We start from the raw sequence: 26,408 nt of genomic DNA on the forward strand, positions 1-26,408 counted from the left end.
AATGTCTGTTGTAATGAACAATTTTGGGGTGTATTTAAAAAAAATGTAATTCATTTTGAGATTCTTGAAAGACACAGACTCCACCCTCTGCTCTTTATGGGATGATTTGATTTAGGATATGATTTGAAAGGCAGCAACTTGAAATTGACCATCCCCCTCGGCACTGCATTGCAGTATTAACCTTTATTTTTTGCTCTGATCATTGAAATGCATCCATCTTTGTTGAAAGGTGCAACAGAAAATGTGATTTCAGGAGATTTTTTAAAAAATCTCCAGGTAGTTCTCAAATTTTACCTCTGCCTGTTAATTAGCTTTGTATATGAAATCATTAACTTGAACTTGACTTGCATTGATTTCAATTTGAATTTTATCTGATAAAACTCTAAATTGTCCATTGTGGTTGGTGTTTAAGCTTTATAGGATAATGGCCAAGATCCAATTTTATCCACTGTTTCTTTCCCATTCTCACAAGTTCACCTAGATTCATCCTCTCTTTGTTCATCCTTTTCACCCCCAACCTCAATACCTAGACTTATTACTCTCCCCCACCTAGTTCCATCTGTCCATCATCACATACCTTTTCACCTGGGTTTCTTCTCCTATGGTTCACCTTTCTTATCACCTTTTCCCCCTGGAAGGATCAGCCCATCAGACCTCCTTTGACTGGTTCCACCCATCACCTACCATCCTTTAGCTCCACGCTTCCCCTTCCCCGCTCGGTTTCATTTGCCAAATCTCCCTCAGTGAAACACAAAAGTCTGCGGATGCTGTGATTGTAGTTAAAGTACACTGAAATGCTGGAGGAACTCAGCTAGTCTTTTCTGTATCCATAAAAAACAAAGAGATATGGTTGATGTTTCGGGCCTGAGCAGCCTCTCTTCAAGAAATAAGCAGATTGAGCCAGAAGCAAAAAATTTCAGAATTCAGACAATGCTGGCTGGGGAGGAATCCAGACCAACACAAGGTGTTAATTGGATACAATAAGGGGAGAGGTAAGAATTTATCATGTCTCTGAGAAAGGAGACAGGGAAAAAGGAGAGAAAGAGCTGTGAAAGGTGATGGGGAAGAAGGGGGTAGGATTAACGAAAGCCAGAGAAGTCAATATTAATGCCATTCAATTGGAGGGTGCCCAGACAGAAGACGAGGTGTTGTTTCTCCAATTTGCAGGTGGTTTCAGTCTGGCAATGCATGAGACCATGTCAGCAAGGGAATGGGATGGGAAATTGAAAAGGATGGCCACTGAGAGATCCATGCTATTGTGGCAGACAATGCTCAATGAAGCGATCTCCCAGTGTGCGTCCAGTTTCTCTGATGTAGATTCACAAGTAAAATGTTCCTTAACTTGGAAGGATTGTTTTGGGCCCCAAATGATGCTGAGAGAGGAGGTATGGGCCCAAGTGGAGTATCTACAGCAGTTACAGGGGTAGGTGAACGGTTGGTGGGGAGGGAGAAGTGGACAAGGGAATAACGGAGGGAGTGGTCCATGCAGAAGGCAGAGAGGGGAGGTGAGGGGAATATGTGTCTAGAGGTGGGATCATGTAGGTGGCAGAAATGGTGGAGCAGGATGTGTTGGTTGTGGAGGCTGGTAGGTGAGGATAAGAAGAATCCTTGTCCTTGTGCGTGGGGGTGGAGAGGGCCAGGGCAGATGTGCAGGTAATAGAGGATAGGTGGGTGACTGCCAAGTTGATGGTGGTGGAGGGAAAGCCATGTTGTTGAAGAAGGAGGAACTTTCTGATGATCTCTTTCCCCACCCCCCACCTTCCCTCATCACCTTCCTGAACTTCTGTCTCTCCTTTTTCCCAGACTCCTTTCTCATAGACATGATAAATTCTTACCTCCTCACTGTATCCAAGTAATACCTTTTGTTGGTCTGGATTCCTCTCCCAGTCAGCATTGTCTGATTTTCTGAGATTTCTTGCTTCTGACTCATTCTACATAATCCTTGAAGATGGTCTCAAGCCCAAAACAATATATTGTTGCTTTTTATAGACCTTGAAATCTCCCTTGCCCAATTTAGTTGTTTTTACCTACTGCCTAGGAATCTCACACTCATCCCCTCTCTTCCCCCCCCCCCCCCTCCGCCCACCCCCAATCTGGGCTCTTGCCCATCACCCTGGCAATAAAGAAGGCCAAGGCATGCAACCACCCCAGCTTGGTAGTGATTCTCTGCAACACAGTTGGCCTCATCTGCCCTTGGTCTTGCTGCTAGACTTTGGGAGCACTGACTGCATTAAAGAGGTTGAAGGAGGTGCACACGAACCTGGAAGGCCTACTGGGTCCCATGATCACTTCCTTTGCTTACCAAGTTCCAGCAATAGTAGTCTTTGTGTCTCCCTTATCATCCTGCTGCAACTGTCTCCCTCACCTGCCTCCATCTGTGTCTGCTTCCACCTATCATTCACCTGCTTCTATCTCCCACCTTCCTCCTTTCCCTCATGGCTCCGACATTTGTCACCCCTCCTCAGTTCACCCATAATGTCCGAGGGCCTGGCTCATCCTCTCCCTCTCTCTTGGTACCTGCTATCTTCTTTCCCCATTCTCAGACCTGATGCAAGGTCTCAACCTGAAATGTCGACAATTCATTGATCCCTGCAGATGATGCTCCAACCGCTGAGTCCTCCAGCAGATTGTTCTTTCTTGCTCCAGATTCCAGCATCTGGAATCACTAGTGTCTCTCATGAATATCTGGAACAAGCTACCAGATGATGTTGCAGAGGCTGATCTAATTTAAAAAAAAATCATTTTGACAGGTACTTAATTGGAAAGAAGTAGTGTGATACTGGCCTAAAGCAAGCAAATGGGATTAATGTGGATAAACATCATTGTTAGAATAGATGAGATGGGCCAAAAGGTCTCAGCTTTGTGCAATATCATCCTACAAAAAGAAGCATGATCTGGGCCAACATATCCTGAAGGATTTCAATGCTTGAAGCTATTTTAGCCATACAGTATGTCATATCCTCTTGTTTCTTCAGGCAGGCATGACCTTATGATCCTTGCCTGCTCTTGATAGTTCCACATTATCTGAAAGTCAGTTTTCTTTTTTTAAATATAGTAGCAATTAACAGAAAAAGAAAAAGCTGCAGCAGTGTGACCCTTTACACTGTAAACCTAATTCCTCACTGATCTTGTTGGAACGTGCAAGCTGTGTTTTAAGTGGCATTACTAATTACATTAAAGCATTCCATGATAGGAATACTTTCAACAAAATGTGACCCCAAGCCACACAAGGAGATACAAAGCAAGATGTCTGAAAGGCGTGATCAAAGAGCACATTTCAAAAAGAGGCTAGGAGACTTTGGAAGAGAATGTTTTCAGGATGAGTTTAAGTCAGTGGTTCTCAACCTTTTTCTTTCCACTCACCTACCACTTTAAGTAATCCCTATGCCATTGATGCTCTGTGATTAGTAAAGTGGTATGTGGGTAGAAAGAAAATGTTTGAAAACCACTGTTTTAATTGTACCTAATTGACTCGTTATGTGCATGGTTTCATAACTCCAAAGGAAATGGGCCAAATTTTCTCAAGCAAAATATTTCAGTAACAATTGGGTGTAGAGCAGTGATTCTCAACCTTCCCTTCCCACTCACATACCACCTTAAGCAATCCCTTACTAATCACAGAGCACCAATGACATAGGGAATACTTAAAGTGATATGTGAGTGGAAAGAAAAAGGTTGAGAACTACTGGTCTAAATGATTGTAAGCTCAGCTCTGAATAAGAGTGGATACTGATATTGTGTACACCTGATGTATTCGCAGACCACGGAGGTCTTTTCATGTACGTCAGCAAGAGACCAGTGTGTAAAACCAAAGAGAGGTACATGAGAGACTCCAGATGGTGGAAGCTGGAACAACATACAATCTACTGGAGGAACTCAGCAGGTCGAGTGCATCAATGGGAGATTTAAAAAGAGGTCGACATTTCTATCTTGATAATTCATGATAAAGGGTTCCGGCCTGAGACATTGAGCCATTTTTCTCCCACTGTTGCTGTTTGACCTGCTGAGTTCCTCCAGCAGATATTTTTCTTGTAAAACTATCTAATTTAGCATTTGCAGTTAAATTGCCCATTTGCTTGGTCGTGGTTTAGTCGTTCGGGTTGCTGTAACAGGACTTGAAAAGTATCTGTACCTGGTTCCACCTCCTCCTCCTGGTAGAACTTGTGTGTAAATTTTGCCTGAGTCCAGGATCAGTTTGTCCATGAAATTTTTTAGAAATGCAGATGCATAGAGTCTAAAATAAAAAGAAACCAACTGGAAAACTCCTTGGGCAAGCAGCATCTGTGGAAAGAGAAACTGAGTTTGTGTTTCAGGTTGCAGACATTAACTACTGAGATTTCCACAGACGCTGATTGCTCCCAACTTTTCGTGTTTTTAATGTTGGTACCTGGGAAACCAAGAGTCACTTCCAACCATTATCCAATAAAAATGCAGAATCCAATAGTGCTAATCATTTTTAATGTTTAAACAATACTGTATATCACTGAAGCAACACACCAGAGCTATACTTCTCAACCACAGTGGTTGTAGGTATTCGTGACAACGTCTGGGTGGATTGGATTTGGAGAGGTTTCCTAAGGTGGGGGAGTCTGCGACCAGACGGCACAGCCCCAGGATACAAAAATGGCTCGTTACAACAGAGATGAGAAGGAATTTCTTTACCCAGAGGGTGGTAAATTGGTGAAATTTGTTGCCATGGATGGCTGTGGCATTCATATCATTGGTGGGGGGGACAGGGGAGTGGGGAGGCTAGATAGGTTCTTGTTCAGGAAGAGAATCAAGGGCTACAGAGAGAGGGCAGGGGAATGGGGTTGAAAAGATTAGTAAATCAGCCATGTGGGGAAGACTTGATGGGCTGAATTGCCTAATAAACAACAGGTAACCTTAAAAACAAAGGTTGTAAATTGGATGACAAAATCCTGAAACTCAACTTTCCCACCAAAACAAAGCAAATCGGTCTGGGAAGGGGCTCAAACTCGCTAGCGCCCTTCCCCCACCACCACTGCTTATGCGAGGGTTTATTATGGATGGTCTGTGGTAAGTAAAGGAAGGTGAAGACCTACAGGAGACAGCTGGTGCTGGAATCAGAGCTCAAACAATAAGTTTGACGAACTCAAGAGGTCAAGCAGCATCAGTGGGAGAGAAAGAATGGTCGATGTTTTTGAGCCAAAAATCTTATCAGGCCTGAAAGAAGCTCTTCCTCGATCCTGACGAAGGGTTTCGGATTGAAATGTTAACCATTCTTTTTCTCCCACTGATGCTGCTCAACGTGCTGAGTTCCTCCAGCAGATTGTGTTTGAATACTTTAGGTGGTCTGTGGTAGAAAAAGGTTGAAAAACCACCACTGTAGCACAATTAAAAAATGGTAATGTGTCAAAGAATAACATGCAGGAATATGATTTCTAGGTCTTCGTTCCTGTTCTGAAGGTTCTGATGATTGTTCTGAGAAGGAAGATGGTGAAAGGATTTATTGGCAAGCTGCCATTTTTAAAGTTGGTGATGACTGCAGACAGGTAAACCCATTCTTCCAGTGTTTGGTTCTGTAATTGAATTGTGTTGGGGATCCTTTATAATGTTGGCTGACATCTTGAGGTAGTGCCCCACAGATGCCTTCAGTGGGTTGGAGATAAGAGCCCATGATGGACTTGGCTAAGTTTGTCACCTACTGCAGCCTACTTGTGTTGTTGGGCACTCGAGTTTCCAAAACAGGCTATGACGCAACTTTTCCACAGTACAACTGTAGAGATTGATAAGAGTATTTGAGGACATAACAAATTTCCTCTGAAGGTAGAGGTGTCGGTGTGCCTTTTGTAGATGAGGGTCCGAGTACATTTTTCACCTTAAAAGAAAATCATACTGAAGAGAGTGATGGTTCAGGTAGTGTAGTGGTTAGGGCAACACTGTTTCAGCGCCAGCTATTCAGGTTCAAATCTGGCGCTGTTTGTAGGAGCTTGTACATTCTCCCCGTGACCTACATGGGATTCTTCTGGGTGCTACTGTTTCCTCCCAAGTTCCAAAGACATACTGGGTTGGTTGGTCAATTGGTCATATTTGGATAGCGTGGGCCAGAAGGCCTGTTTCCGTGCTCTATCTCTAAATAAAACTATTTTTAAAATGACCTCTTTGACTATTAAAAATTTATAATTGTGAACTGAATTTGATGTATGTTTTCACATGGTGGTAAGGTTCATAACTTGAATCTAATTTACTAATAAAATATTGATTTCATCAGTTTACCTTTATATCTTAACAGTAGGAAGGGAATGTAGATCACATTTTTATTGTACAGTTTAAGTCACTTGGGTTTTATGTTGGTTGGATGTCTCGTTTTTGAAGTGCCCATATTTTTTCTATCTCCACAGGACATGTTGGCATTACAGATCATTGGTCTTTTCAAGAACATTATTCAGCTAGTGGGTTTGGACCTGTTTGTCTTTCCCTACAGGGTGGTGGCAACAGCTCCAGGGGTATGATGGAATTTACCTTCTGGGATTATTTGATAAATTTAGTGAGATCTAGTTAAGTTCGTAATAGCTAGCCTATTATTGTGTGTTTACTTAAAATACTGTTCCTTTTTTCTTGTCAGAATGTCCTATATATGAATCTGAGACACTGAATAATGTACAAACGATCTCAATTCTTTAAGTTTAATATCGATTGCCGAAAACACTTAAAAATCTCAATTAGTATGCTCACTCATACTTCAAGGTTTTTTGCCTTTAGTAAATGAGTTAAATGCTGACTTGTTCATTGGGCTACACTGCAATGTCTTATACATGGTAAAAGGTTGTATCATTCCAGTAATAGTAAGGACTCATTTTTTATCAACATGCAGTATTGAGGGGGTCTTTGAATCTGTGGTAAGAAATTATAAATTGTGCAAGGTCATTTGGACTCGATGTAACCACTGATAACTCCAGTTCTATAATTACACACCATCCTGACCTGTTCCTTCATTGCCACTGAGTCAGAGTTCTGACAGTCTGTGGAAACACCTTCACATGCACTACAGGCTCAGGAACGAGACCTCCCCCCCCTCCACCACCACTGTCTTGAGGGGTTAAGGATGGACCCGCTGGTTTTGCTGGTAATAACCACAATCTGTGAGAGAATTAAGCAAATAGTGTTGAATTATCAATTTACAAAATAAATACAGCATAGCAATGAGATTCTCATAGATATTTGTACGTGACATGCTTTATCAGTATGTGGTTAATTTTCCAGTGTGGAGTTATTGAATGTATCCCTGACTGCAAGTCACGGGATCAGCTGGGCAGGCAGACTGACTTTGGAATGTACGATTACTTCAGGAACCAGTATGGAGATGAATCGACATTGGCATTCCAGGAGGTAAAGTCAAAACTCCATCTAAGTGGATGTGTTTAAATCGGAAAGAGCAAACTGTGACAAATCATTGGAAGGAAGATGTTCGTTGTTTTGGGAAAGAAAAAAAAATTGAGACCTCATAGAGGTTCTCGAGCCATCTTGAGGTGGAATAAAAAATGATTAAAGTCAAAATTTACATGGCCTCTTCTACAGAATGCTCATGTTTACAATTGTAAATATAGGGCAGGGAAAAAGAGTCTAAATCAGAAGAAAATGGAGATGGTGGAAATGCTGGAAGCACTCAGCCGATCAGGTAGTATCTGAGGAAAGAGAAACAGAATTAACATTCCTGGTCAAAGATCCTTTAACATAACTAATGAGAAGTGAGTAACAGTTCCTTCCACCGTGGATGCTGGCTAATTTTCTGTGTATTTCCAGCATTTTCTGTTTTTATTTCAGCCTTGGAGCATTTGCAAGAGTTTTCCTTGGGCATATTAAATTTAATTTGAAAGACTAGGCTTAGAAAACATGGGGATAATTACGTGAAGAAAGACACACAGACATACACTGCCCTTCTGGAAGTGACAAGGATGATTGTTGAGTACTTCAAACTCAATTTCCAGATATTTATAGTGTTTGTAAATTATTCATGCGTTTATAAAAACAAAATAACATAAGGAATAGCAGAAGTAGGTCAACTGCTCCACCATCAATAAATCACAGCTGGCCTGGCTGTGGATGCAGCTCCACCTACGTGCCATTTCTCCATGACCTTGAATTCCCCAACTATGCAAAAATCTATCTGTATTTTTAATACATAGGGAGGCGGCATGGTTAGTGTCGTGGTTAGCGCAACATTCTTACTGTGCTAGCGATCGGGACCAGGGATCGAAGCTTATGCAGTCTGTAAGGAGTTCGTACATTCTGTGTCTGCGTGGGTTTTTCCCGGGTGCTCTGGTTTTCTCCCACCATTCAAAACGTACCAAGGGTTGTAGATCAATTGGGTATCATTGGGCAGCATAGGCTCATGGGCCGAAAGGCCTGTTACTGTGCTGTATGTTTAAATTTAAATTTAATGAGGCAGCCTCTACTGCTTTCTTGGGTAGAGAATTCCACACAGATTCACTACTCTGTGGAAGAGCAGTCTTTTCTTTCTTAAATCTACCCACCCTGAATCTTCAGGCAATGTCCCCTAGTTCCAGTCTCACCTGTCAGTGGAAACAGCCCATAAGTGGTCTAAATGTTACTAACTCCTAATACTTGTTCCTGTGACTGGTCCAGAGAAAGATGGTGTTAGTTATACAATCTATCAGCTTTCAATGTATTTGCTAACTTGATAGCCTGTGTCTGGGCTTCGTAAATTTGTCTTGTGTTCTGAAGAGTTTAGAGCTTGGTACTTTATGGCCAAATAGAAATGTTTAACACACTGCAGTCAAAGTGATTTTTTTAGTGTAAGTAAAATGGGGTTTGTTCAACTTTTTTTTTAAAAACATGCTGTCTTTGCATTTTCATCGGCCATTTATTCCACAGCGTTAACACTTTTATGTCTTTCTTGAAGGCAAGGTATAATTTTATCCGCAGTATGGCTGCATACAGCCTTCTTCTCTTCCTGCTCCAAATAAAAGACCGGCACAACGGGAACATCATGTTGGACAGGAAAGGTCACCTAATCCACATAGGTCAGTGGTCACCCTGCAAGAGCAACAGAAAGTCTTCAATGTCAAAAATGGATCCAGTTCCTTCCAAATGCTTTTCCCTCAAAACCTTACTTCCAATATTGGTGTTTGGCATTCGTCACTTACCAGACAGTCTTTGGTTTTGTCACGTCCATTTTTATAGTTTTCAGATGTGCGTGTAATGGAGGAGATGCGGGTAGGGACTGAGTTGATGGTGGTAGAGGGGAAGCTGCATATGTTTGACGATGGAGGACATCTCGGATGACCTAGACTGGTAGACCTCATCTTAGGAGCAGTTATGACAGAGATGGACAAATTGAGGGAAAGAAATAGAATCCTTATGGGGGTCTGATTGGGTGTGAAGAAGTGTAGTTGAGGTAGTTGCGGGAGTTGGTAGGTTTGTCAAAAATGTCTGTAGAAAGTTTCTTTCCTGAAATGAAGACACAGAGATCAAGAAAGGGGAGAGTGTCTCCAGAGATGATCCAAGTGAATTTGAGGTTGGGGTGAAAATTATCAGCAACATTAACATCGACATCTCTGGTTTCTGCTAGACCACTCCCCATTCTCCCTCTCTTCCCTATCCCTCTGTCTCATTTCCTCCAGCTCTCCATCCCCCTTCCCTCTCCATTCACCAACCCATCCCCACTCGCCCTGTTTACTGTTGTGCCCTCCCTCCCTTATCCACCTGTTACCTCTTGCCTGTGGGGCTGTGCTTCTCCCTCAGCCTCTTTCCCCACCACCCCACAACCATTTTATTCAGGTGCCTGTCTAGATTTTGCTCGTAGTTTGATGAAGAGCTCAAGCCTTTTATCTATGGTATATAAAGTACTCTGCTGAACTTCTATAGAATTGTGTTTTTAGTCCAACAAAGTGTGTTGGGTAACCATGAAATAAAATTGCCTCCATTGGACAGGGTGATGGAAATAAATTGTTCTTCTAGATTTAGCTGTGCCTTAGTTTGTAGTGCAGAAACCTAGTGTTGGACGAATACTTTTCAGAGACACATAAATTAATGGACTTCTACAGCATCCATATCAACCATGTTGTCTACCCATGTTACTGCCATTTTCCTGCATTCAGCCCACATCCCTCTGAACTCTTCCTATCCATGTACCTATCTGAATATTTTTTATTAAGTGTTACAATTGTCCCTGCCTCCATCCGTTGCTTTGACAGTCTGCTCCATACACCCACCACCCTCTATGAAGAAGATGCTCTTCAGCTCCCTTTTAAATCTTTCCCCTTGCAGCCCTTTAGTTTTAAATTTGCCTACCATGGGAAAAGGACTGATTACTAACATTATCTATGCCCTTCACATTATAAACCTCTGAAAGATTTCCACTTAAGGCTTCCTATTCAGGGGAAACGTTCCACCCTATCCAACCAATCCCTATAATGCAAGCTGTCATTTCAGATAAGGTTCTTGTGAATCTTTTCTACAATTTTTATAGCTTAATAATAACGTTCCTACAGCTGGGTGGCCAGAGCTGTGCCCAATACACCAACGTCATGTCCATCAGTATCATGATGTCATTGCTTCTGTACTTGCTGTCCTGACCAAGAAGGCAAGCATGCCTGGCACCTCCTTCACCACCCCCTGTTTATAAGTGTTGCCACTTTCATGTACTAAATAAATGAAAAATCTGACCTTCCTTCTCAGAATATTTACTAAATCAAGTTACATGCGTTTCAGATTTCGGTTTCATGTTTGAAAGCTCACCGGGTGGCAACCTTGGCTGGGAGCCAGATATCAAACTAACTGATGAAATGGTGATGATCATGGGAGGAAAGATGGAGGCCACACCCTTCAAATGGTTCATGGAGATGTGCGTTAAGGGATACCTTGCGGTCAGGTGAGAAGCTTTTCAACAACACTAAAGTACTCTGACTTCTCAATCAGATAGTGTATTTTTTTAAAATGTATCAATTGGGATAGAGATGAGGTGGCACAGTTACCGCAATGCTATTACAGTGATTGCGACCCAGGTGACTGTAAAGAGTTTGGATGTTCTCCCTGTGTCTGCATGGGTTTCCTCCAGGTGCTCCAGTTTCCTCCCAACATTCAAAATATAGGTTAATTGTGCTATTTGGGCAGCATAAGGATGGTGGACCAAAGGTCCTGTTACCTTGCTGTATGTCTAATTTTTTTGAAAAGTTAATAAAGAAATCCAAAACTATGGGTTATAAATGTACCAAGGTAACTAATTGAATCAGAAGAAACTGTTCCAAACATGGAACTCAGCAGAGCACAGGTGGTTGAGGCAACCACTGAGGTTGATTAGGAGAATTTGGATGTACACCTGAGAAAAAAACAATAGAGGCGTATAGTGTTTATGTTCCACTTAAGAATGTGGAACAGAAATGCCAGGATAGAGCTAATGGCCTGTGCTGAATTGTATGTACTCGATAGGAAACTATCATGTTCTGAAAAGGAGATAATGTTACAATGGAAAGTGGCCCATCAATAAAACTCAGCAACTTTAGTCCCAATGACCCTGGGTTCTATTTAGTTCTTTGTAATGGAAACAGATTTAATTAGAAAAAAAGATTATGGAGCTTTGTTGCAGAACCTCTTTGGCTTTGCCCCTGCTTGGAGTTGCTGCTGTGAACCATTTGGAGCTTTTTTTAAAATAAACTTTATTTAAAATAAAACCACTTAGCAAACATATTACAGTATTTGAAACTTAATCCAAATACATGTGGTATTTTATAAAAAAAATAGAAACACAAAAGAAAAACATATTAATCCCCCAACCCCCTACAATCTTTAAAAAAAGAAAAAAGAAGATGGACAAGAAAACCACAACAGGAGTACTTCACTTTCCGATACTGTTAAACATATAAATATTTATAGAGACTTATAAGAAAAAGGGTATGTTTGAGATTCATTTAAATTTTAATACCAACAGTTTGTAAATATGGGCTCCATATTTCACAAAAAGTATGATATTTATCTCTTAAATTATGTAATTTTTTCAAATGGAATACAACTCTGATCTTCTGCATGCCATCTATCCATTCCCAAATCAATATCTGATTTCCAAGTTATAGCAATACATTTTCTAGCTATTGCCAAGGCCAAAAAAATTGAACAAATTTTACTTGATGCATATTCAGTTTTAATTTCAGTTTAATTCCTCTAACATCTCCCAGTAAAAATAACATTGGATCATGTGGGAATTTTACTCCAGTTATTCGTTCTAATAAATGACCCACTTCAAGCCCAAAAAAAAACATTTGGAGCTTCTGATGTGTAACTTTCTTCTTCAGGCCTTACATGGATGCAGTGGTGTCACTTGTCACTCTCATGCTGGACACTGGACTTCCCTGTTTTCGAGGCCAGACTATCAAGCTTCTCAAGTAAGGGCATAGACTTTTGATGAGATTAAATCTTTTAAGCAGATTTTAGAATCCAGAGTCTCCTGAAGTTTCCTCATTCTTGGAGAAAAATGCTTCTTGTAATATAAATCATTCTGAATTCAAATTTTAATTGATCATTTTGGTACAGGTGCATAACCTTTTATCCGGGGTCATCGAGACTGGACACCTACCGTTGTTCCGAATCTGCCATATTTCGGAATCATTTTAAAATGGTAGTCCCTTTAAGCAAATGCAATGCTTCAAAATCGTGGAAAATCACACAAAACAGGAGGCGCGGGGTGTTAAATGAATTTGGATAAATAAAGACCATAATATCACTGGCATGGGTTTTTTTTATTTTAAAGTCAAACTGGTTCAGACATCGCAGACATCTCAAACAGTGCAAATGCAGTAAACACAAATTACAGCTCAGACCTTGCAGACTATCAAGCTTCTGCAATAACTCCACCTTCTCCGCTACCGATAATGAAAGACGCTTCCTTTTCTGCATCTCACTGCTACCCATAGGGACTCTGCAGCTCTCTTTGCCATGTTCATAGTCCTCACAGAGGCTTCTGACTGGTAGTGTCAACTGGGAAGGGTGGGTGGCGATGATGCTCGACAGGGTGGAGCTCTTATAAAGTAACGATCTCGCTAATCGGCGACAGCGCCCGACGGGGAGTTGCTCTGATAAAGTGATAATCAGAGTCGCTATGAAGGGTCACTTATTAGGTGATGATACTGCAAATTATCGACGCAGAACACGACGGGATACATGGAAGTTGAGCGAGGGTCGCGTCAGGTCATGTTTAGCGCCAAACTCCATCTTTGATGAGCATTTCCAAAAAAAGTGCCGGTTTTTGGAGGTTGCTGGTGTTCGGAATCCTGGATAAAAGGTTAGGCACCTGTTTACAGTAGTTTGAATTGACAACTTTTCAAATGCCTGAAGTCAAGTTTTCAGGTTTTATTAACAAATCTGGTGTGTTTCAGACAAAGATTCAACCCTAATGTGAGTGAGAGAGAGGCAGCAAACTTCATAATCAAAGTCATACAGAATTGCTTCCTAAGCAACAGGTTGGTGATTAATATTTTTCTGTTCATTGGTTTCCCATTCCTCTTGTGTAGCCACATTTAATCCCATTGTGATAGTGGTAGATTCACAACATAATCATAGAATTAATCAGTATAGAAATTGACCCTTTAGCCCAACTCATCCATGCCAGCCTTCCTGAGCAAGTCCCATTTGTTTAAACTTGTTTCCTGTTCCTCTAAACCTCTAATATCTAAAATATTTTCAACATGGAGAAGTTTAGAGGTCGATGTAAACAAATGGGACTCGCTCAGGAAGGCTGATACAGATGATTTGGGCCTTGTACCTGACTCTACTGCTTCCTCTGGCCACATGTTCCATATATCCAACACCATTTGTGTGCAAAAGTTATCCCTCCGGTCTCCTTTAAATCTTTCCCCTTGTTTTAGAATCTCCTATCCTGGGAAAAGGTCTATCCATTTGTATGCACCCTAATGATTTTATAAACCTCCAAGTCACTTTTTGGGCTCCTTTGGTCCAAAGGAGAGGGGGGAAGAAAAGCCATCTAGTTCGGTCTCACCTAACTCAAAGCCCCCAGTCCCAGAAACATTCTTGTGAATCTTTACTGCACCTTCTCCAGCTTCATATTCTTCCTATATTATGGCCACTACAACTCTGCGTGCGATCTCACCAATATCCAAATCAGCTCTTAACACAATGTCCAAGTTATACACATGCCTTATCTAATGAAGGCATATATACCATACACCACCTTCACCTCTTTGCCTTCCAGGGAACAAAATATCTGCACCTCTTGATCTTTCTGTGCCATAATGCCCTTCAGGGCTATCACTTCCTGTATAAGGCCTGCCTTGGTTTAACTTCCGAAAGTGCATCTCTTGTCTGGATTAAATTCCATCTGCCGTTTCTTTTCCCACTTTCCCAGTTGTTCTGTCATTTTCTTTGCCATTTTGTACCTCAGGACTTCCAGCACCTCCCCTCTCACAATATAGATATGGCTCAGGAAATCATTTTCCTAAATTCCCTTGCTTTTCTCGGTGTTAGAGCAGCCCCTGATTCATGCAATAATAGCCTAATAGCTGTTGGAAAGAAACTGTTCTTGAACCTAGAGGTGCTGGACTTCAGGCTCTGTACCTTCTGCCCAAAGGTAGCAGTGAGGAGTTTGTGACCAGGGTGATGTTGACTCCCTTTTTGAGGCAACAGGCTCACATCAATGTTTCCAGTGGACGAGAGGTTGATGCCCTATGATGGATTTGAAGAAGTTTATTGCCCTCTGGAGCATTCTGCATTTTTGGGTAGTCGAATTCCAAAACCAGGCTGTGATGTAGTATGTCAGTAAACTTTCTACAGGTATAGGAATGTTTGGGGGTGGGGGGGAGAGTTAAAATGGGTGGCTACAAAAAGATTAAGCTTGGAACCATCAACAGAATGTAGGTGTTTGGCAAAGTGGGAAATTCCTGTTAAAATTCAGAAGGACGTTGCATGAAGTAATCAAACTCTGTTACTGCTTCTCAGGAGTAAGACGTACGACTGGATCCAATACTATCAGAACCAGATCCCATACTGATGGTGGGGATGGAACCCTCCTGTTATCTTTCTGAAGCAAAGTGTGACTGCTGTATCACTACTGTATAACTCTTGCACTTTTTTAAGCCTCAGTGTATGTTAGCCATGTCCAGTGGCTGAACCTTGAACTGTAGTTTTGGGACCTCACAACAATCACTTATTATAAAAAGGATATTCAATCACACGTAAATGATCATAGAGTTTAGAATGTGTATCAGATCATTGTAGAAGCAGAAAATTGCACTATTTGTTGTCTGTGATGCTGAGATAATGAATATAAATATCAAAGATGTATGTGGAGATACTATTTTTCTGTAAAGTATGTAAATGTGCGATACAGATGCATTAAATCTATGATGTGAATAAAGTAGTTGAATTGGTTTGGTGTTGGAAGCTGTGCCATTTTATTTTTACCTCTTCGCTGAAGAGAACGGCAGAACAGAATTCAGCAAAGCAAACCCACAATTCACCAAAAGAAACCCTGTGTGGCAAGGGTATGTGTTCACTGAGCTGTGGGTTGGGATTAGTAGCCTCTTTTGGCAACAGAACCAAATCCACCTATGACATTCCAAAGGATGCCGGATCTTCAAATTTCAAATGGGAAGCCACCAGTGCTGCAGGGATTGGGGCTAATTCTTTCCAAACAACTTGTCACGTGCGTTGTATAAATATTTTCTGACTTACTCCTGAGAATTTGACCTTTATGACAGACTTGTTTTAGTTCATCGGACAAGAAACAATTGAGACAACAGGGTTTCCCATTGGACTTGATGTGACCTGTGGATTTTACTGGTGAAGCAAGATCCTTTATTAATGATCTGCACTGTCAACATGGAGATGCTGCAATCCTGAGTGAACAAAGAGAAGTTGGAGGGACTCAGCATGTCAGCCAGTATCGGGTGAAAAATGCGTAATGAACATTTCGGGCTGGGACCCTTTATTGAGGCTTGATGATCCCGACACAACACTGAATGTTTTTATCCACAGATGCTGCCTGATCTACTGAGTTCCCCCCACCACCCAGCTTCTCTTTGTTCACTGAACTGTCGACGACATCCCTTACACCTTTGAAGAAAGATGCCAGCTACAACTCCCAATTATCATTCGGAACAGATGCCCAAAGGAAAAAGAGTAGAGCAGCATTCTGTGCAGAGGACACTTACCATTCTGGCCATTTTATTTTTGGAACTGACCCCTTAATTAAGAGCCAACAACAATCTCACTTTCCTGATATATCTGGTCCCATCCACTTTAAGCCCCAGAAATCAAAGAAATACAGCAACTCAAACAAAACCTGGATTTGCTTGTTTGCTCATGGGCTAAAGAATTAAGCGCAGATTTTAAAAGCATTCATTCTGCCCAGCTATTGGGGACAAAAGAGCAGTTCCCTTATTAAATAGTTTTGTCTCTTGACTGTTCAGGAGACAGTGGCCTTGAAATCAATGATATGCCGTGTTGCCTTCATTGTTTCCTCTCACTGATAGTAAGCCGCATACACCAGCACCTGCAAGGTAGAGTCAAAGTGCCTATTTAAAATATGTATATACATGGGTGGTTGACCGTTTTGAGTTTTGTGTGCCCGATGGAGATGTGGGGGGGCTGGTAATCATGGTGGGGAGCTGGCTGATGGAGGACCTCAGTTTTCTTCAGGCTGACTTCCAGGCCAAACATTTTGGCAGTTTCCGCAAAGCAGGACGTCAAGCGCTGAAGAGCCTTTGGAAGACTACACAAAAGAGTCTGGAAAAACAACCAACTGAAAAACCTCACAAAGATAAGCGTATACAGAGCCGTTGTCATACCCACACTCCTGTTCGGCTCCGAATCATGGGTCCTCTACCGGCACCACCTACGGCTCCTAGAACGCTTCCACCAGCGTTGTCTCCGCTCCATCCTCAACATCCATTGGAGCGCTTACATCCCTAACGTCGAAGTACTCGAGATGGCAGAGGTCGACAGCATCGAGTCCACGCTGCTGAAGATCCAGCTGCGCTGGATGGGTCACGTCTCCAGAATGGAGGACCATCGCCTTCCCAAGATCGTGTTATATGGCGAGCTCTCCACTGGCCACCGTGACAGAGGTGCACCAAAGAAAAGGTACAAGGACTGCCTAAAGAAATCTCTTGGTGCCTGCCACATTGACCACCGCCAGTGGGCTGATATCGCCTCAAACCGTGCATCTTGGCGCCTCACAGTTTGGCGGGCAGCAACCTCCTTTGAAGAAGACCGCAGAGCCTACCTCACTGACAAAAGGCAAAGGAGGAAAAACCCAACACCCATCCCCAACCAACCAATTTTCCCCTGCAACTGCTGCAATCGTGTCTGCCTGTCCCGCATCGGACTTGTCAGCCACAAACGAGTCTGCAGCTGACGTGGACTTTTTACCCCCTCCATAAATCTTCGTCCGCGAAGCCAAGCCAAAGATACATGGGTGAAGTTGGAGCTTTTGTGATGAGTCTGTTCCTGTAAGTTTGTAACATAGCTGCAAATAAAGGCAACGTGCTGCCCCTGTTAAAAGAAGCGGAGATCTTCTCTAAATGTTCAGACAGGATCAGGAGACATAATTACGCCAGTCTAGTTTTCTCGAATGAGGTCCATTTCCCTTGCAAAGTGCTTCAGTGCTGGGACCCGTTGTTCCCTTTAATGAGCTTTGCTCTAATAATGTAATCCACCTTGCTTCTCACAATATAGGTTCTGTCAGTCCTCTGAAGCCTGAAGTACATCATTAAGGTTTCCTGGCAAACCTAATGTTTATTCAAACTTTTTTCTCCCTGATGCTTCTGGAGTCTTTCTTTGGCTTGGCTTCGCGGACGAAGATTTATGGAGGGGGTAAAAAGTCCACGTCAGCTGCAGGCTCGTTTGTGGCTGACCAGTCCGATGCGGGACAGGCAGACACGATTGCAGCGGTTGCAAGGGAAAATTGGTTGGTTGGGGTTGGGTGTTGGGTTTTTCCTCCTTTGCCTTTTGTCAGTGAGGTGGGCTCTGCGGTCTTCTTCAAAGGAGGCTGCTGCCCGCCAAACTGTGAGGCGCCAAGATGCACGGTTTGAGGCGTTATCAGCCCACTGGCGGTGGTCAATGTGGCAGGCACCAAGAGATTTCTTTAGGCAGTCCTTGTACCTTTTCTTTGGTGCACCTCTGTCACGGTGGCCAGTGGAGAGCTCGCCATATAATACGATCTTGGGAAGGCGATGGTCCTCCATTCTGGAGACGTGACCCATCCAGCGCAGCTGGATCTTCAGCAGCGTGGACTCGATGCTGTCGACCTCTGCCATCTCGAGTACCTCGACGTTAGGGGTGTGAGCGCTCCAATGGATGTTGAGGATGGAGCGGAGACAACGCTGGTGGAAGCGTTCTAGGAGCCGTAGGTGGTGCCGGTAGAGGACCCATGATTCGGAGCCGAACAGGAGTGTGGGTATGACAACGGCTCTGTATACGCTTATCTTTGTGAGGTTTTTCAGTTGGTTGTTTTTCCAGACTCTTTTGTGTAGTCTTCCAAAGGCGCTATTTGCCTTGGCGAGTCTGTTGTCTATCTCATTGTCGATCCTTGCATCTGATGAAATGGTGCAGCCGAGATAGGTAAACTGGTTGACCGTTTTGAGTTTTGTGTGCCCGATGGAGATGTGGGGGGGCTGGTAGTCATGGTGGGGAGCTGGCTGATGGAGGACCTCAGTTTTCTTCAGGCTGACTTCCAGGCCAAACATTTTGGCAGTTTCCGCAAAGCAGGACGTCAAGCGCTGAAGAGCTGGCTCTGAATGGGCAACTAAAGCGGCATCATCTGCAAAGAGTAGTTCACGGACAAGTTTCTCTTGTGTCTTGGTGTGAGCTTGCAGGCGCCTCAGATTGAAGAGACTGCCATCCGTGCGGTACCGGATGTAAACAGCGTCTTCATTGTTCTGGAGTACAATGCTTGCTAATGGTGTTTTTTCCCAAACAAAAACAGGCTATGTCAGAAGAGTACAAGGTACAGTAAGACTTCATTTTGCATTGGACTTCAACTCATTAAAAAGTGCACTTAATAACCCTGGCCCCAATAATTAAATTGGGAGTGAAAGCCTGGGACTCTATTCCCAGTGGAAATTGATTTGAGATGCAGATGAGGCAAGATTTAATAGACTAGCAAATGGGACATGAGGGATTGCAAAAGCTCTTCTTTGTACCTGGATCCTTAGGACTTCTCAAGGCACACCGTGGGTGCAAGTCTGGAGTCAGGGCAGCTCGATTCTGAGTCCGGCCTCAGGTTCACTGATGATTGGTCTGCAAACTCTGGGAAGATGTAGAACCAAACAAACATGTCAGAACACATCTGAAGGATGAAGTCAGGCACATTTCAAGCCCTCTTAAACCTTCACCTGCTACATTCCTCTCGAGCCCTCCAATTTCCAATTGTAAGGCCTTTTCATGTCCCCACACAATGTAGAACAAGGCATTCAGCTGGCTTATGCCAGCTCACAGAGCACTCCCATTGCCCCATAACTAATAGCCTCACATATTAATTCCTACTTTCTCCCAGATGCCCACCCTTGAGGTGATTTATAGACACCAATTAGCCTACCAGCTATCATGTTTTTGGGGTGTTTGAGAGCACCCCCTGTTGAGAAGGAGAAGCAGGGGAGATGGCCCTGCAGGACATTGACCACGGCAGCAGACCAGCGAAGGACTCAGTGGTTGAGGAACCTATACAGGCTCTGGGCAAAGCAGTTGTAGGACCTGCATGGGCTGCGGGCTGTCAGAAACCAGATGTCGGAGATGGGATTTGAGAGGATGCTGAGAGCAAGATGGGCTCGTGAAGGGCCTGGGGATTGAAGACTTCCTGATTGTAAGCTTGGGCCGAATGGGAGTGTGTGGGGGTGCCGGAGATGAATCCATGGTCATCAGTGCCTCTGAAAGGAATCTCACCTGCTTCTCTTTCTCTCGTACTGTAAGGGGCGCTGGGCAATACTAATAGCAACTTTGATCTCATCAGGCAAAACTTAGTATATCATGTATGATACAATTTTAATGTAGTCATGGAGAGAACATGCCAACTCCACATAGAAGCTGAGGTCAGGATTGAAGCTGGGTCTTGGGAGCTGGGCTTTGTTCTGTCATCCTTCTGTTTCTCTGATGTATGAACAGGTGGCATTATATTTTTGTGCCTCATGCACACAGCCTAGCTTAGTTAAAGAAGCAAGATTTAATGATTCAGAAGGAGATTCTAAATGCTACTTATAATTTATTTTGCCAAGCTATAAGGGGTGTTTCAGACAAAGAACATTAGAACACTCAGCTCCTCCAACAAGCTCTGCAAAGAACTCGTGCCAAATGTCATCAAAGTCAACCTCCACTTTCCATTAATACCCTCTCCGCTCTCTTCCCTGTCCCTCTGTCTCCTTTCCTTGAGCTCCCTCCACCTTTCCTTCTATCAGAAAGCTACCCTTCTTAACCTGATCACCTCTTAGCTTTCTCTTCTCCTCTCCCATCTGTTATCCTGTGCTCCTCTCCCTTCCCCCTCTCCTCCTCCTTTCCCCCACTTTTTTATTTAGGAATTTCCCTGTTCTTCCACATTCCTGATGAAGGGCTCAGGTCCAAAGTGTTGACTGCCTTTTTACTTCCCATTGATGCTGTGTGACCTACTGAGTTTCTTCACTTTAATGTATTGTACTGAAACAATAACTCTGTTTCTCTCTTCAAGGATATTTCCCAACCTAAAAGGATTTAAACATAAAGATAAAAAATGAAACATGGGAAAAGTTATGTTCTGCAACTATGAAGAATACAATAAACACAAGGTTACGCATGATACAGTATAATTGGTTACACAATTTATATATCACTCCTCAAAAGTTAAAAGAATGGGATCCAACATTATCAGATAGGTGTTTTCACTGTAAGAAGGAAATGGGAACAACAGTACATGCAATTTCGGCATGTACAAAAGTGAATACATTTTGGGAAGATCTAAATCAGATATTAAATAAAATCACAAAAAACAACATACTTAAAGATCTCTGGATTTTTTGGTAACATAAGAAATAAAGAATTAGGCCTCAAATTGGATAAAGCACAAAAAAGATTTGTTATGATAGCCTTAGCAGTAGCAAAAAAATGTATAATGTCAACTTGGAAAATGGAAGAGAGCCTGAGAAATACAGCAATGGTACATGGAAATGAATAAATGTATTCCATTGGAAAAAATAACATTTAATTTAAAAAATAAAGTCACATTGTTTGATCAAATTTGGGAACCGTACATGGAACACAACAGAGAGAGCTTGCCTCGGACCTCCATCCCTTAAAATGAAAATGATAAGAAGACAAGACAATTTGATTTAGTGTGTAAAAGTAGATGACACATTTTTCTTGTTTGTTTTTCCTTTGTGTGAAGACATTGTTTTATGGTTTTATTGTCTTTGGCTTGGCTTCGCGGACGAAGATTTATGGAGAGGGTAAAAAGTCCACGTCAGCTGCAGGCTCGTTTGTGGCTGACAAGTCCAATGCGGGACAGGCAGACACGGTTGCAGCGGTTGCAGGGGAAAATTGGTTGGTTGGGGTTGGGTGTTGGGTTTTTCCTCCTTTGCCTTTTGTCAGTGAGGTGGGCTCTGCGGTCTTTTTCAAAGGAGGTTGCTGCCCGCCAAACTGTGAGGCGCCAAGATGCACGGTTTGAGGCGTTATCAGCCCACTGGCGGTGGTCAATGTGGCAGGCACCAAGAGATTTCTTTAGGCAGTCCTTGTACCTTTTCTTTGGTGCACCTCTGTCACGGTGGCCAGTGGAGAGCTCGCCATATAACACGATCTTGGGAAGGCGATGGTCCTCCATTCTGGAGACGTGACCCATCCAGCGCAGCTGGATCTTCAGCAGCGTGGACTCGATGCTGTCGACCTCTGCCATCTCGAGTACTTCGACGTTAGGGATGTAAGCGCTCCAATGGATATTGAGGATGGAGCGGAGACAACGCTGGTGGAAGCGTTCTAGGAGCCGTAGGTGGTGCCGGTAGAGGACCCATGATTCGGAGCCGAACAGGAGTGTGGGTATGACAACGGCTCTGTATACGCTTATCTTTGTGAGGTTTTTCAGTTGGTTGTTTTTCCAGACTCTTTTGTGTAGTCTTCCAAAGGCGCTATTTGCCTTGGCGAGTCTGTTGTCTATCTCATTGTCGATCCTTGCATCTGATGAAATGGTGCAGCCGAGATAGGTAAACTGGTTGACCGTTTTGAGTTTTGTGTGCCCGATGGAGATGTGGGGGGGCTGGTAATCATGGTGGGGAGCTGGCTGATGGAGGACCTCCGTTTTCTTCAGGCTGACTTCCAGGCCAAACATTTTGGCAGTTTCCGCAAAGCAGGACGTCAAGCGCTGAAGAGCTGGCTCTGAATGGGCAACTAAAGCGGCATCGTCTGCAAAGAGTAGTTCACGGACAAGTTTCTCTTGTGTCTTGGTGTGAGCTTGCAGGCGCCTCAGATTGAAGAGACTGCCATCCGTGCGGTACCAGATGTAAACAGCGTCTTCATTGTTGGGGTCTTTCATGGCTTGGTTCAGCATCATGCTGAAGAAGATTGAAAAGAGGGTTGGTGCGAGAACACAGCCTTGCTTCACGCCATTGTTAATGGAGAAGGGTTCAGAGAGCTCATTGCTGTATCTGACCCGACCTTGTTGGTTTTCGTGCAGTTGGATAATCATGTTGAGGAACTTTGGGGGACATCCGATGCGCTCTAGTATTTGCCAAAGCCCTTTCCTGCTCACGGTGTCGAAGGCTTTGGTGAGGTCAACAAAGGTGATGTAGAGTCCTTTGTTTTGTTCTCTGCACTTTTCTTGGAGCTGTCTGAGGGCAAAGACCATGTCAGTAGTTCCTCTGTTTGCGCGAAAGCCGCACTGTGATTCTGGGAGAATATTCTCGGCGACACTAGGTATTATTCTATTTAGTAGAATCCTAGCGAAGATTTTGCCTGCAATGGAGAGCAACGTGATTCCCCTGTAGTTTGAGCAGGCTGATTTCTCGCCTGGAAGTCTGGAAGGCTGGCGGCAAAACTCTGCATGCCAAACTGCATGAGTTTTTCAAGCTTTGTTGGGACCAAGGTAAACTGCCTCAGGATCTTCGTGATGCCACCATCATCACCCTGTACAAAAACAAAGGCGAGAAATCAGACTGCTCAAACTACAGGGGAATCACGTTGCTCTCCATTGCAGGCAAAATCTTCGCTAGGATTCTACTAAATAGAATAATACCTAGTTTTATTGTATATGTTGAATATTTATTGGTTTTGGAGGGGGGAGGGAAGGGGGAAAAAAAAGGGGGAAAATGCCATTGTGTATATTTAATGAGAAATGTTTGTACATATTTTGGTTGATATGGTTCACAGTGTGAAAAATAAAAAAATATTTATAAAAAGGATACTTCCCAACCTGTTGAGTGTTCCCATCTGTATTTTGCTTTGAACTCAAATCTCCAACTGCATAATATTTTGCTTGTTGAAGGGTGCTTCCAAGATGTTGAACTAATTTTTGTTTTTGTCTCCCCTGGTTAACAAGGAACTGAATACATAGATCCAATTGCAACTCTTCCTGTGTGGCCTCCCACCCTTAACTCCCTTGGTCCAGTGACTCTTCACTCTCCTTGAAAAGGTGGGATTAATTCGTTTTTTTCAATGCAGGTACAATGCACAATATGTGCCTTCGACACTGTATCATTCTGTAAATGAACAGTGGACCAGGAGGTTTACCTCCCATTCTGGTCACCATCGTTTAGGAGGTGTGGAGATCAATGGTATTGAGCTGAGAGATATCAATTAGATCAGAGAAGCCAGGCTTGTTCTGAATGGAGAAGAGGAGATCTAACAAAAGTATACGAGACAGGTTTGGACGTGGTAGGCAGCGTCAAATTGTTCTGATGACATCAATCCACAAACACTGGTGAAATTCAGTAGGTCACGCAGCATGCAAAGGAAATAAAAAGTAACGTTTCAGGAAGGGCTTAGGCCTGAAATGTCGACTGCCTTTTACTCTCTCTGGATGCTACATGTCCCGCTGAATTTCTCCAGCACATTTGTGTATTGCAATTGATCCTAGCATCTGCAGATTTTCTTGTTTATATTCCCATGAATGGTTGTTCAAGGACCAGGCAACTCAGATTAAAAGAACACTCAAGGTCTTAAGAGAAAACCATTAAAGCAGAGAGTGATGGAACTCACTGAATACAGGGGTCTAGAATGGCTTTGAAAAGGGAAACTAACATATATTTGAACAGAAAATAAGTTGCAAGGACATGAAGGTAAAACCAGAGGAATTGGATTTGACTACAGGCAGCAAGCATGGGCTTGATGAACTGAGCAGCTCTTTCCTCTGTAACAATTGTTCATAAATCTATTTGTGAAACCCAAATCCACAATGGATTAAAGTCTTTAAGAAAATATCTAATAATTATTATACTCCAAGCTTTTAATCCATCTCGGAGGATCAGAAGGGGTACGAGAGCTCTCAGAATGTGCTAATCAGCTAGTGTCTTGTTAGCAGAAAAAAAAATCAAAGTGTGCTATAGTCCTGACTACATAAGTTGTTGTTTTCTGAGTTCAGGAATTCTAAATTGCCTCTGGGAACCATTAAACTTTTAATTAAAATAAATTTGAGCAGCTCATGTTTCTCCTGATGACGTTACACAACGCACAGCAGCTGAATCAGATACGTACAGAGGAAGTAGGACCATGCAAAAGCCAATTGCCTTCAGGATTGTAGTAAATCTAATTGTAATTACATCATTGTATTCCCGTCTACCCAGACCTTTCACCCCTTTGCTTATCAGGAATCTATTAACCTCTACCTTGAAACCATTTCAAAACTCTCCGCTCATCGAATTCCAAAGACATGGAAATGTTCATCTCGTCTCTGTCTTGAATGGATGGCTTCTTCTTTTTAAACAGTGACACTGAGTTTTGGATTCTGCCACAAAATGCTTGGTTGATTCAATCAAGTTGAGACTTACTTTTCTATGCGCCAGACTATTGACAGCAGAACCCACTCATTCTGTGTATTGGTTGAATATCCTTCTTTAATGAATGTACAGTTGTCCAAATGCATTGTGGAACTTCCTCCCACAGAAGGTTGTTGAGGCCAGTTCATTAGATATTTTCAAAGGGAGTTGGATGTGGCCTTAATGGGATTGAAGGAAAGCAACAATAGGGTACTGAGGTCACACGATCAGTCATGGTGATTGGTGGGGCAGGTTCGAAGGGCTGAATGGCCTGCTCCTACACATTTTTTGTATATTACTGAATGAAGTCTATCCTCTGTACTCGAGGTCAGACTTGGGTTCACCACTGAACAACAGGCCGTGCACCACAGAGGATATAGGAGCGGCAGAGGAAGGTCACAATGGGATCCATAGCAACTCCTAAACTCTGCAGGGAGTCTTTCTTTTGCTACTCTTTCTTATTTTAATGATAGCGCTGAATTACTTAGTGATTCTTCATCTGCCTATGAGGCACAAACAAAGATTCTGAATGCCTCTTGTATACATGACTGCAAATTAAATGTTGAATCTTAAAGGGTCCAAACTCAAAATCTTATCTCAACCTGCTGAGTTGCTCCATTGTGTTTTGCTTCTAAAATGTTGACTGTCCAGTTCCCCCCAAAGATGCTGCCTGTCCTGCTGAGTCCCTCCAGCTTCTTGGTTCACACATTGCAGTTCCTCTGTTTTATCAAATCTTCTGTCCATGCCAGTTTTTGACCTTTGATGAGATGGGAGCTGAGATATAAGCATAATGTCTTCTTTGGCTTGGCTTCGCGGATGAAGATTTATGGAGGGGGTAAATGTCCACGTCAGCTGCAGGCTCGTTTGTGGCTGACAAGTCCGATGCGGGACAGGCAGACACGGTTGCAGCGGTTGCAGGGGAAAATTGGTTGGTTGGGGTTGGGTGTTGGGTTTTTCCTCCTTTGACTTTTGTCAGTGAAGTGGGCTCTGCGGTCTTCTTCAAAGGAGGTTGCTGCCCGCCGAACTGTGAGGCGCCAAGATGCACGGTTTGAGGCGATATCAGCCCACTGGCAGTGGTCAATGTGGCAGGCACCAAGAGATTTCTTTAGGCAGTCCTTGTACCTCTTCTTTGGCGCACCTCTGTCACGGTGGCCAGTGGAGAGCTCGCCATATAACACGATCTTGGGAAGGCGATGGTCCTCCATTCTGGAGACGTGACCCACCCAGTGCAGCTGGATCTTCAGCAGCGTGGACTCGATGCTGTCGGCCTCTGCCATCTCGAGTACTTCGACGTTAGGGATGAAGTCGCTCCAATGAATTTTGAGGATGGAGCGGAGACAACGCTGGTGGAAGCGTTCTAGGAGCCGTAGGTGATGCCGGTAGAGGACCCATGATTCGAAGCCGAACAGGAGTGTGGGTATGACAACGGCTCTGTATACGCTAATCTTTGTGAGGTTTTTCAGTTGGTTGTTTTTCCAGACTCTTTTGTGTAGT

At 43.2% G+C, this 26,408-nt stretch overlaps 1 protein-coding gene and 1 long non-coding RNA gene across 4 annotated transcripts in view; one reads left to right on the top strand and one right to left on the bottom strand.

The window, feature by feature from the left end:
* pi4kab (phosphatidylinositol 4-kinase, catalytic, alpha b) overlaps positions 1–15,360 on the top strand; it is a 162,684-nt gene extending 147,324 nt beyond the window's left edge. For all 3 annotated transcript variants that reach the window (XM_069932623.1, XM_069932624.1, XM_069932625.1), the window contains 8 exons: positions 5,407–5,513; positions 6,363–6,467; positions 7,225–7,350; positions 8,885–9,005; positions 10,696–10,855; positions 12,273–12,362; positions 13,353–13,436; positions 14,929–15,360. In XM_069932623.1, the coding sequence (XP_069788724.1) occupies positions 5,407–5,513; positions 6,363–6,467; positions 7,225–7,350; positions 8,885–9,005; positions 10,696–10,855; positions 12,273–12,362; positions 13,353–13,436; positions 14,929–14,980 (845 nt within the window). In that variant the 3' untranslated portion in view covers positions 14,981–15,360. The remainder of the gene's footprint in view (positions 1–5,406; positions 5,514–6,362; positions 6,468–7,224; positions 7,351–8,884; positions 9,006–10,695; positions 10,856–12,272; positions 12,363–13,352; positions 13,437–14,928) is intronic.
* On the bottom strand, positions 8,523–25,247 carry LOC138761065 (uncharacterized). Its single transcript, XR_011356094.1, has 4 exons — positions 24,927–25,247; positions 20,590–20,660; positions 19,134–19,239; positions 8,523–9,018 (listed from the first exon to the last, which is right to left on the bottom strand). It is a non-coding gene; the product is annotated as an uncharacterized lncRNA (long non-coding RNA).
* Between the last annotated feature and the right edge of the window lie 1,161 nt (positions 25,248–26,408).

Source organism: Narcine bancroftii, chromosome 4, assembly GCF_036971445.1.
Source record: "Narcine bancroftii isolate sNarBan1 chromosome 4, sNarBan1.hap1, whole genome shotgun sequence".
NCBI lineage: Eukaryota > Metazoa > Chordata > Chondrichthyes > Torpediniformes > Narcinidae > Narcine > Narcine bancroftii.